We start from the raw sequence: 12,377 nt of genomic DNA, 5'->3' as shown, positions 1-12,377 counted from the left end.
ATTGAATGTCAGCGGCTGAATCAGATGAAATTGCTAGAGTTTATTGGAAACACGCCTATGTTCCTAACCTGTTATACAATTTGAAAGATTGATTTTTTTTTCTCGGCCCCTGAACTTCGCTTGTTTTTGGAATACCGGGCTCCTCCACTTAATAGGACTAATGCTGGATGCCAGTCATATTAAAGTTAATCCAGCTAGTGAATTGGTTTTGTGCATAGTATGTGAAAGCTGGCTTTTTTCTAAGCCCCATTGAGACTATTTTACAAAAAAATCTTTAGAAGTTTGCCATTAAGGACAAAAACTACCCAATCTAAGCAGTGTATTGCAGGATAATAACTTCCTCAGCTTAATGCTTTTCCATAGAGACCCATCTTTGGATCCAAAGTATAAATGTCTTGCTAAATCCTCCGCATGAACTGATGGTTCGGCATTATACAGACACCGCTAAGAAAATAAAGGTTTTCCATATACAAGCTGCTCACTGTTTGAATATGTTATTATCAAAGTGATTTAGAAGCTTTTGTTATACTTACTATTTATTTAAAGCTTTCTGCCTCCCTTATTAACTGAGAATCTTTTATTTTGTATTTTCTTCACTGAGAATTTTTATTTTTTGCTGTTATGACAAATGAACTACGGTATATTTATTTTTACAATTATATTATTTATTACATTTATTATTTTTTTATATTCATCATTACACTTTTTTGCATTGTAGGAATCAAAGTTTATAGAAAGTTTATTTTTATTGATTACTAAAATTATTATTACTTTTATTACAATTTAATTAATCTTTAGTTTACCGTTTACAAATTAAACATTTTTCATCCATCATTTTATGTGATATTACTTTTCATCTTGGTCTATATATATATATAGAATTCAATTGTGCAAAATAAACCTCGATAATAAAAAGTATCAAAACCAAGATGAAAAGTAATATATATATAAATATGTAATAATATATTTATTGACATAAATAGATATATTCTCTCTTTGTGAAAATGTTCATTATATAACATGCATTTGACATTTAACACTTGTGTGTACTTTATATTGGCTTAGGTGTTCCTGAAAAGCCACATATTTCAGGATTTACGTCCCCAGTTATGGAAGGTGACCCAATCAGTCTGACTTGTAAAACCTCTGGAAGCAAGCCAGCTGCAGATTTAAGATGGTTTAAAGGTGACCAAGAAATAACAGGTAAGATACAATAAAAGATAAGTCTCTATTTCTATATAAGTCTCTCTGGTTATTTAAAAATTGTCCTAAAAAACAAAAACTCTTAAAATTCTGGTGGCTACTAAGGCTACCAATGACTTTACCTTTTTCCTCATTGGCTACTGTATGTGCCACTTTTATTTTAATTACTGTTCAGTGATAGACAGAGAATGATGAAGGGACATCTGCAGTGTAATTCTGAAAGACTAGTTTTCTTTGACTATCCATTTTTTCACATTTTTGATTCTTGATATTTATTACATTAACTTGCTATTCGAAGATCCCCTTGTTGAAGTTATATTACCGAAAGTCCATCATTAATTTTTACCATACCTGAGCTTTACATCGGTCAGCTGTTCTGGCACTCTTGGAGGGAATGGAGCCAGAGGCAGTATGCCACCAATGTAAACTGGAGTCTACCAGTGTCTTGTGATGCCAGTACGTTGATTGATGCTTCTTGGGTCTCAGTGTTAGCCCTACACATATATGTTAGTGATAACAGAGATAGATCACTAGTATCAAAAGTGAATAAAGGGCAAAATGAGTCAATGAAGTTTTACTACTAACAATAAAAGAAGCTTACAGACCCAGCAGAAATAGGTTTATATATACAGACGGTCCTCTACTTAAGAACACTCGACTTACATACGACCCATAGTTACAAACGGACCTCTGGATTTTGGAAATTTATTGTACTTTAGTCCTAGGCTACAATAAACAGCTGTAACAGTTATCAAATGTGTCTGCAATGAAGCTTTAGTGTTAATATTGATTCTTATGACAACCCAACATTTTTAAAATCCAATTGTCACAGAGACCAAAAAAGTTCTGGCTGGGATTACAATAATAAAATATACAGTTCCGACTTACATACAAACTCAACTTAAGAACAAACCTACAGACCCTATCTTGTATGTAACCAGGGGACTGCCTGTAATGGGGAAAAATTGGGCACTGGAAAAATCGGTCTTTCAAGGTGAGGGTCTTCTCAAAGTGGTGGTGTTCTGGAGAGATTTCACTTTATATATATGCAACATAAAAAAATAGATACATAAGCATACCTAGTGCAGCGAGAACCTGATTTGCAAAAAGACAAAATCTATGGGAAGGATTTATGTATCATTTTCCTATGTTTAAACACCTCCACCCTTCCATTGTGTCTAATCTATCCAGATGATTCAGCCTGATGATAAGTCAGATGGTTAGCTGTGCAGACGGGAGCGCTATGCCGGTCTTCCTCATGTGGAATTGCACTACGACTTGTGTCAGTCTAAAGGTACTGCACCGGTGTGCTGCTAGTAATGCCCAGCAACAGCCCACTCCACCCCACCAAAAATACCTTCTTTACAGAACATGGAATTGAGATAAGGGGGAAATAGTGATAATTCCTGGCCATAAGCCAAAAAACTTTCATACATGCCCTGATAAATATGACCTGAATTTTCTTTGAAACAACCAATTAGTGGGAAACAGGAAAGCCTTGTTTGGAAAACTTGTAAAGTGCCGGTTTTATTTTGGAGCTGGTAGCCTCCCTTAATGGCTCAAGAGAACAAGACCTTTAGGAGTTAAATTCTAAAAGATATCTATGAATTTCTTTCTGACATTGGAGTTTATTTTATATTCCTTGCCATAACCAGCGGTTTGTGCAATGGTCATATCTAACACTGCCATTATTTTGGGGATTATTATAAGATTTCAGCTTTGACTAGATATTGTATTTCATTCTATCTGTGTTGAGGGTCATGGCTTACTGAACCATTATTACCAATGCTTATCTATCTCCAGTACTATGCACTCGCTCAGGATCATTGTAAGTGTTTTAGAGGGCTGTGAAAGTATTGTAAATGGCATTTTACATTTACCTTAGGAAAAATGTTTTTTTTATATTCCTGTAAGTAGTTTTCTCCTCTATTCTTGTATCCTGCATAGTTTAAGGAACACTCTGCTACCATTAATGCGTTTTAATAAGGTTCGCTCAGTGGCTTCTGTCTGTCACTTATCCAGAGCTAAAACCATGGTTAGGAAAGGAGCAATGTGTTTTCATACTGTTATAATGATCCTTTCACTGAACCTCTGACTTTTTTTTTTAATATAGACGTTGAGAAAAAACAAGAACGAGATAGCAATGGAAAGACATTCACGGTTATCAGCGTTCTGGACTTCCGAGGGGATCGCAAAGATGACGGAGCAATTGTTAGCTGCAGGGTGGACCATGAATCTTTAAATTCAACACCTCACATCGCAATGCAGTCCTTAGACATTCACTGTAAGTACAGAGATGGATTGGATGAGTAATGATAAGTGTATAAGGGTTGCTTCACACAACTAATAGGGCGTGTCACAAATGCAACAATTTGGTGCAGATTTGTCATGCAAAATACTTAAAGGGGTTTTCCAGGAATTAGCATAATTCATATACAAGTGGGCACTTAAAATATAAGCTAATGTGTAATTAGTTGTTATTTAAAATTTTGCTACCCCTGGGCAGAAAATGCTGGTGACATAGACTGTAATGAAGAATTAAAATGTTACTGGCCCTTTAATCAGTCCGTTAATTTCCTCCGCGCGGTCCGTCGCAGAAAAGAAGATGGCCGCTGGTCACATGTCCACATCACATGTCCTGCAGCTGCCTGGGCTGGTCATGTGATCACCACTACGCTTGGCTGTAGTCGGTTGGTTGCGGTGCATCCAGTATGGACAGTGTTGTGGTGATGGCAGTTACACATCATTACTATGGTAACAGAGCAAGAAAGTCTGTTACATCATCACCTGGAGCAGAGCATAAGATGTAGGAGGAGTTACTGAGAACTAAAGGATCATGGGACTTGTAGTTTCCAGTGGCGGCCATCTTAGTGATAACTTCACCTACTTTAGAGAGGCCATAAATTTTGTAAATCATAAAATGAAATTATTTAAGCTCCGTTTTGTTACTAATGGCATTGAGTATTGTTGTATTCATTTATTTATATCATCATGGGTTTTTGTGTCAGACGTTCATATTCCCGGAATACCCCTTTAAGGATTTAAAATGGACATCCTGCTGATGAAAAATGAAGCACCACATGCCAATTTCCGTGCTAAAAAGTTTTTACTTGAAAATGAGTGCGTATGGATGTGAATCCATAAGTCATTTGCAGTTACCCATGTAGTAAGAAAATAATGAGTAGATGTACACTGGAATTTTGCAGTTTTTTAAACTTTTGAGCACATGCAACTTTTTGGAAGGTACCATGTTTTATAGAAAGATAACTGACTTTCACAGGTTTTCAGTAGTTCATTATGCAATTTTCATACATACATTTGCTATAAATGCCCTGCATCTCAAACTTCACTTTCGAAAAAATGACAAGGGCCCTCTATTGTGTCAATAATAAAGACGGGAGAAAACCATGATGGAGCCTTGTAATTCTGAAACTGATGAAGACTAATGACTTAAATTAACCAACTTCTTTAGCACTGTCATCAAAATTTTTCTATTTTTAATCCATATTCTCTTATAGCATCCTTTAAAGGGCTTAGGTCAAGTTAGTAAGTTATAACTAAAGCATAAGTGGTATTTCCTGGAACCGTGGGTTCCAGGAAAAAGCCATTAGGTTTTCATCAACGATTTGGTCATATCTTTCAATATTTTACCAAAATATAAAGGTCAATTTATAAACAAAAATATTTGAAGTATAGCAACTGTTTGGTACCTACACTAAAGAGATTTAATCAACTTTTTGACCATATCTGTGTGAGTATGCACTTAATTTTTTTCAGCATAAAATTTGATTCACACAAATTCAGTGTGAATTTTTTTGCGGCTGTGAATTGGTGTCAAGTGGACCTGGCAACGGTGTGGGTGGTTTAGCAGCCACTTAAATGGCACCGGCATTTAAAGCGTAAACACCTGTGAAATGAGCCAGCACCGATTTCAAGTTTAACTTGCGCTGATGTTTGAACCGGACTTCATTGAAAGTTTTGGGTTGGATTGTGGTTTGGGACCACTGATCACTACTGCTAAGCTATTCTATACATTTGAATAGTGTTTTTTGGAAAACACATGATAATGTGCAAGCCCTTTCAACTAAATGGAACAAAACTATTTAGCTCAAATTTAATTAAAGTTTTTCTGTATCTATCCTAATGGTGAAAACCTCAAAAGTGACTGGTATAAAAAGTTAAAGTGTATTACATCTTCCCTAGTTAGCATTCCATTGACACGCTTTGGGGAATCGGATTGGCACATAGCATAATTTAGTTGGTGTAAAACTGCCCATGGACATAAAATAAGATCTTCCAACCGACAATTAAAATGCCTGATTTCCCCATTAATGCGCTCGTTTGTGCCGCTCATTAGAGGAGCATTGAATGAATCGCTTCACGGCCAGAGGATTGTTATGGTTATACATAACATACTATTGATAGATCTAACACCTTACATCCCTATGCTGGCCAAGTCCTTCCGAGACGCCGTGCTCCAGAAGTCATCTAGTAAGTCAACGTCTCAGCTTTGTTACAGAATTTCCAAGGTTTTTGTCTAAGAATCATCAGTTCGATGCCTTTATATTTTTAAAATAATGAACCCATTAATATTCTGAGGAAATAGGATGTGAATCTGTTCTCTTCGTGAGCTCATTAAGAAAATGTGCTTTTTTTCTGACCATGCATTGCCTCAGGGGACACATTTCCTTCCCAGATGAAACTTGCCCCATGGATAAAACAAGTGTTAATAGAGGGCAGTAAGAGGATGTTTTGATGGACTAGAAATAGCCATTATAGAACCAAAACATAGTCATTTACTAGGTTCTTCTTTATGTCCAGCTTGTTTTTCGGTCTTCTTATTTATTGTGTGTCCTTATGATAACAAACATTAGTAAAGAAGAAAAGCATCATCCTAGAGAACGAGTGGTTCCATATGTACTTTAGGTAAATAGGTCTGTTGAAGGGAATTTTCCGCATCCAGGTTGGTTTGAGTAGCTGGCATCAAGTGTTACAAACTGCATTGGCTTTAAGAGGGCGCCCATATAGTTTACGACTACTTTATGCCAGAGCAGGGAGTGATAGTCTTCCTTCTCTACCACTTGAAGCAGACCTTTGCTTTTGCCCGCCACTTCTCAATATAACTGTACTATAGGTCAAAAAAAATATCAAGCATGTCCCTGTGTATCTATCATAGCCTCATGTGAACATAGAAATACTGTAAAATTATATGTTTTATTTTAATATTTTAACCCTCCAGCTGACCCATGAAGCGACAATAAAACAAAAAATGAGTTGCCCCACTGAGTAAAAGAGGAGTCCCACTGACCACATCAATGTAGAGCTGAAAATATGTACTTGGACTTCTACATAAAATAGCAAATTTAAATCAAAGAAGAAAACATAGATAGGAATTAATTCATAAAGTTTTTTTTAAATACATAAATTTAAAAGGAACCTATCAAGGCATTTTGGGACATTAACCCACCCAGAGGTCCCAATGGGCCATTGGTTTAGTATCCCAAATCACCCTGTGAGAATTTTTATGTAGGCGCATTAAAAAAAAAAAACACTTACAGGTGGTCCCCTACTTAAGGACACCCGACTTACAGACAACCCATAGTTACAGACAGACCCCTCTGACCTCTGGTGAAGCTTTCCGAATGCTTTACTATATTCCCAGACTGCAATAATCAGCTGTAAGGTGTCTTTAATGAAGCTTTATTGATAATCCTTGGTCCCATTGGAGCAAAAAATGTTTAAACTCCAATTGTCCCTGGGCCCAAAAACTTTTTTGTCTGGATCTACAATTATAAAATATACAGTTTCGACTTACATACAAATTCAACTTAAGAACAAACCTCCAGACCCTATCTTGTACGTAACCCGGGGACTGCCTGTATACTCACCTCGTCCCTTGTCCCATTGGCACCCGTGCGTTCCGGCAAGTGAAGCAGATGTAGCATCCCTGGATTTCCCTGCACAAGTGCTGTAGGTACAGCACATGCTCAATAAAGCCAGCTTATTATCTTGGCTTCACTCACTGCATCACCAGAGGAGGTACTGGGACAGGATCTGCAGATGTGAATCTGATGTGCCTAATCGGACTCACATCTAGGTGAGTAAAAAAAATGTTTGCTTTTGTTTTACCCACCTGCAGCCTTCATGCAGGTCGATTTATGACCCTAAACCACAGATATATGCGGACCTGTAGTTAGTTTAGGGTCCCAAAGCAATCTGATTAAACAAGGAAAGACTTAAAGATTAGAGACAACCAGGCAGTGTGTTTGTACGACATGGAGCAACATTTGAATATGGTGATTCTACTTAAAGACATAGAGCAATGATATATGTAAATGTACACCAGGAAAAATGGTAAGGAAAATATAAAAAGGATAATAGATATCAATTGTTATTGTCTTTGTCTATTTTGATAACACATCCCCACAATGCTTGACACCGTTGAGAATCTGGTGAAAAAGCAGCACCAAAGTGCATTGGGCTCAATGGTCCAGTAATGAAAATACAAAGGAATAAACTTACAGAAAGGTAAAAATTCCCAAAACACTGCTGGTGTCCTCCCCTGACACACGTTTCAACCGCACTGGTTTTTGTCAAGGGGTGACACTGGGGAATTTGAGGTGGAGTTTTAAAGCCAGCCGACCAATCAGTGAACATCAAACTTAAAGGGGCAATCAAGTAATAAAAAGTTTTCCCCAACTCTGTCAGGTAAAATTGAAGAGACATTCTCCATGTAGTGTCAGAAGTGAGTCACTGCAGCTACCATTTAATAGAATGGTAATGGGCTTTCTGTGACCTGCTCTGACCACTACACAGAGAATGGAGCTGTCTGCTTTCTGCTTTGTTCTCTGTGCATTAGCTGCTGATCCGAAGGTACTGAGACTCCCACCAATCTGATACTAAAATAATTTTCTGGAATATTCTGGCTTCACTTTTACAAAACCTTTTTACACTTTATATATTTATATTTAGTAGATTTGTACAAATAATAGACTTTTAATTAAAAAAATATTGCCGAAAAAATCCCGTTATATTATGGAAACCCCATTTACAGAGGACCTGACACCCCCAAAAAAGACCCCCACCCAACATGCTCCCCATAATCCTCTCCGCAGCTTTTTTCAATATATGTTAAATTTATTTTAATTTAGGTTGTGAAAGTTGTCACTATTAATGTATAATGTAACATTACTTCTTCACAGATAAACAGCGAACATACAAAAAGTATTTTTTTTTGAGGCAGGATACAGTATAAAAAGCATAAATCATAAATCCGGTCCTTGTAGTCAGCAAATAGAGAGAGAATACATAAGTTATTTTAAGGATACTGTCAGTTTATCTAGGTTACAGTGTGTAGCATTGGGAAATGCAGGTTTCGCTGCTCTGGACGCTTTGGTTGTTTTCAGGCCTGGCAACTAATTTGTGTGGTTCTTGCTTTCATGTTCTTATTCCCTTAAACCATGCTTAGGGTGCAGTCATTTTAAAAAATGTATCAAAAGTTTGCATATTCTATGTCTCTTCAATACTAGGCTGTCTCTGCACTGCAGGGGGGCCGATGGAATCAAAGAGAAAGTCATCCAAGTCAGACTCATTCCCTGCTCTGCCGAATTCACAAGCTGCTTACATGATATAGAAAGATAGAAAAACATATGTAAAGGCTCCAGATAACAGAAAAGCAGCTGTTCTACTATGTATCAATGTGTGGATATAGTATTCATGGTGGAGGGGGTGGATTTACCATCACTTTGTCTGGTTTTTTGTACTATTATTTTAGACTTTTTTGAAATATGCATTTCACATATTGGTCCACATTTATCAAACTGTACCATGAGCAGTTTGTAAGGTGTGTAGTGTGCAAAAGATTCATGAAAAGTGTTGCACGTTCTGCATGAATCTGGGCCCCCTTGCACTTCTCTGGCAGAATGCATTTTTTTCTGGTGCGGACAATCCAACAGTGCACTGGAATGCCCCTTTCAGTGCACATTTTTTACTATGTATCAATGTGTGGATATAGGGGGATATTTATCAGGACCTCTGCGCACCGCCAGTGGCGCAGAGGCCCTGAAATAATCGCAAATGCTAGCTTATTGCTAGCTTTTGCGATTATTTTCCCCAATCCGCTACCTTCACGCCAGTGGGGCGTGAAGGGGCGTGAAGGGGGGGCGTGGCCGGCCGAGCGGGGGGCGCGGCCGGACGGGAGTGGGCCGGCGCGGGGCGTTACTGTCCCCGCGCCTGCGCACTCGCTGCTGCCGGCGACTTTTCATTCGTGAAAAGTCGCCGGTTGCATTTTTTTCTACGCCAGGCCCTGCCTGGCGTAGGAAAAACGCTGCGCAGCCGGCAGCCCGATACATGAAGAGGCAGAAGCCTCTTCATGTATCGGGCTGCGAATTTGCAGCGGCGGGGCGATCATACGCTGGCGCACGAGCGCCAGCGTATGATAAATATCCCCCATAGTATTTATGGTGGGGGGTGGATTTACCATCACTTTGTCTGGTTTCTTGTACTATTATTTTAGACTTTTTTGTCACAAGTTAGTCTCAAACTATTTTTCATGAATCTGGCACCCCCTGCACCAACATTTTTTTGTGCATTTCACATATTGGTCCACATTTATCAAACTGTACCATGAGCAGTTTGTCTGTAAGGTGTGTAGTGAGCAAAAGATTCATGAAAAGTGTTGCACGTTCTGCATGAATCTAGGCCCCCTTGCACTTCTCTGGCAGAATGCACTATTTTTTTCTGGTGCAGACAATCCAACTGTGCACTGGAATGCCCCTTTCAGTGCACTTTTTTTTGTCTCGTAATACATGGTGCAGCTGCGACACAAAACTGGTGCAGACACTTTTTAAATACTGTACATGTGCAAGCAGTTTGCATGTTCCTTCTAGTACAAAGGCCAGACTGTGGAATGCAATTCAGGTTGGACACTGCATGATAAAGGCAGGCCATGGTCTGACTGCACTTTGACACCCCTTTCAGTGCAGAATTTTGTGTCGCGTCAGGTATAGTGCAGGTGCACAATATAAATACATGTGCAAGCAGTTTGCGCTGAAAAGAACATGCAAAGTTAGACAAAAACTGGTGCAGGGGCTTTAATAAATGTGGGTCAATGTGGTGATAAATTCCCCCTGATGACTGCATGGGTACATAAGACTTCATTTGGAATGACCATTATTTTAGCAGGCAACAAAATCCTGCATTTTCCTATCTGGTGACTGGTTATTTACTTGTCATAGGGCATGTTGGGCATGTTGGGCCTGTGAAAGGACCTGTAGAGTTCACAATCTCAATCCTCAGCTGCTAAAACCAACTCTAACCATCATTTTGCATTTGCATCCCATTCAAATTTTTGAAATTATTAGGGCACTGAACGCAACAATTATGTTGGAATTATATAGTCATGCTACATTGCTTTTTGGTCTAGTAAAAAAACATTAAACCCAGAATATAAGACAATAATAGTTAATATAGAATTTATATTTTTAAATTAATATGTTTTTTTCTACAATTTATTAAACATAAAAAAAATGTGTCTACCTTATACTCTTCGAAGAAAAGTAGTAGTCAATGCCCGTTATGTTATTTATTTATTCTGTTTACATTATTAAATATACAGTGGTTAAATTTAGTGTTCCGTTCCCTGAGGAAGTGAGCATTCCAAGGAGACCATAACAAGAAATTCTCAACAGACTGACACATTTTCACTCAATTTCAATTATACTCAGAGGTGTGATAGTTTCTCTAGTCAGTTAGGTGGTTAGTTTCTTTCTCGTTGTAAGTTGGTGATTGCATAATGGAGAAACCTCAAAAATTGACCACAAAAACAAATTTAGGCTCTATTCACACAATCTTTTTGATGTTACGTTTAGCATATATGTGTATATATATATATATATATATATATATATATATACACCAGGAAAGTTCCCAGAGTAAATGATAGATGTATCCACTATAGACATATACTGGCAGACAGAGGCATTCTTTAAGTTGTATCCATCCTGCTTCCTCCTGCTGAGTGAGGTATACACACAGCAGAAGCCATAATACCCTATGGGGGACGGATGCAACTAATTGCATGCATCCCCAGCCTCTACTAAATATAAGCTCTAAGAGGACACCAGTGATATAACTGTCTTTATAAGGACAGTTAAGTCACTGAGAAAACACCCCGAATAATTACCCTCATCATTAGCTTTTCCCAATGTTCTCTCCTCCTCCTGCTTTTAGGGGGGAGGGGTGGAGCAGAGTGATGTATGTCCTAACCCTCCATCATAAGGACACATTGGGAAACCGCTCAACATATCCATTACAATTTCATAAACTGTGTAAAGAATGTCTGTAAATTGGTTTACTATAGTAATGGAAATAATAACTTGGTGTACCTTATTTTAGGAAATTTTCCTTCCCGTTTTCCCAGTTTTAGTCCACTAATAAAACACATGTCCATAACTTTTCCGCTTATATGGCTTCCTTTAATCTCTAAGATATCGAGATTTCAGTCTCATCCCCCACCTCCCCTCTGGAACATGCATCTCGCTAGATTAATAGTTTTGATACTGAAAAAGTTTAGAGAACCTACACTTTTTGATATAAACATCCTATTCAGGGCTAGCCATGAATGCTTTTATCGAAACACATAGGCTAGTGACAATCTTTCACACCTGTTCCTTCCTATACAGGCAGTCTCCTACTTAAGGACACCCGACTTACAGACGGCCCCTAGTTAAAGATGGACCCCTCTGCCTCCTGTGACCTCTTGTGCAGCTCTCTGAATGCTTTACTGTACTCCCAGATTGCAATAATCAGCGTAAGGTGTCTGTAATTAAGCTCTATTAATAATCCCTGGTCCCATTAGGGCAAAAAAGTTTGAGACTCCAATTGTCACAAAAATTATATAGAACTACAATGATAAAATATACAGTTTTGACTTACAATTTAAGAACTAACCTATTGACCCTATCTTATACGTAACCCGGGGACTGCCTGTACTAATTTGTAGAATAAATTTGACTTACGTATAAATTCGATTTAAGAACAAACCTATTGACCCTATCTTATACGTAACCCGGGGACCTGCCTGTACTAATTTGTAGAATAAAGCTGGAAGATGAGTATTTTTAAGAACCCGTTTTAAAGTTTGAGCCTTTCTTTTGCCAATAGTTTTTTTACTT

At 38.0% G+C, this 12,377-nt stretch overlaps 1 protein-coding gene across 3 annotated transcripts in view; it reads left to right on the top strand.

Annotated features, from left to right (window-relative positions):
• The window catches only part of CADM2 (cell adhesion molecule 2), a 1,001,095-nt gene that overhangs the window by 855,750 nt on the left and 132,968 nt on the right, over nt 1–12,377 (top strand). For all 3 annotated transcript variants that reach the window (XM_072138535.1, XM_072138534.1, XM_072138536.1), the window contains 2 exons: nt 1,066–1,203; nt 3,317–3,487. In XM_072138535.1, the coding sequence (XP_071994636.1) occupies nt 1,066–1,203; nt 3,317–3,487 (309 nt within the window). The remainder of the gene's footprint in view (nt 1–1,065; nt 1,204–3,316; nt 3,488–12,377) is intronic.

This window comes from Engystomops pustulosus, chromosome 2 (assembly GCF_040894005.1).
Source record: "Engystomops pustulosus chromosome 2, aEngPut4.maternal, whole genome shotgun sequence".
NCBI lineage: Eukaryota > Metazoa > Chordata > Amphibia > Anura > Leptodactylidae > Engystomops > Engystomops pustulosus.
The sequence above is the reverse complement of the archived record's forward strand: the minus strand, read 5'-3'. Positions and strand labels throughout refer to the sequence as shown.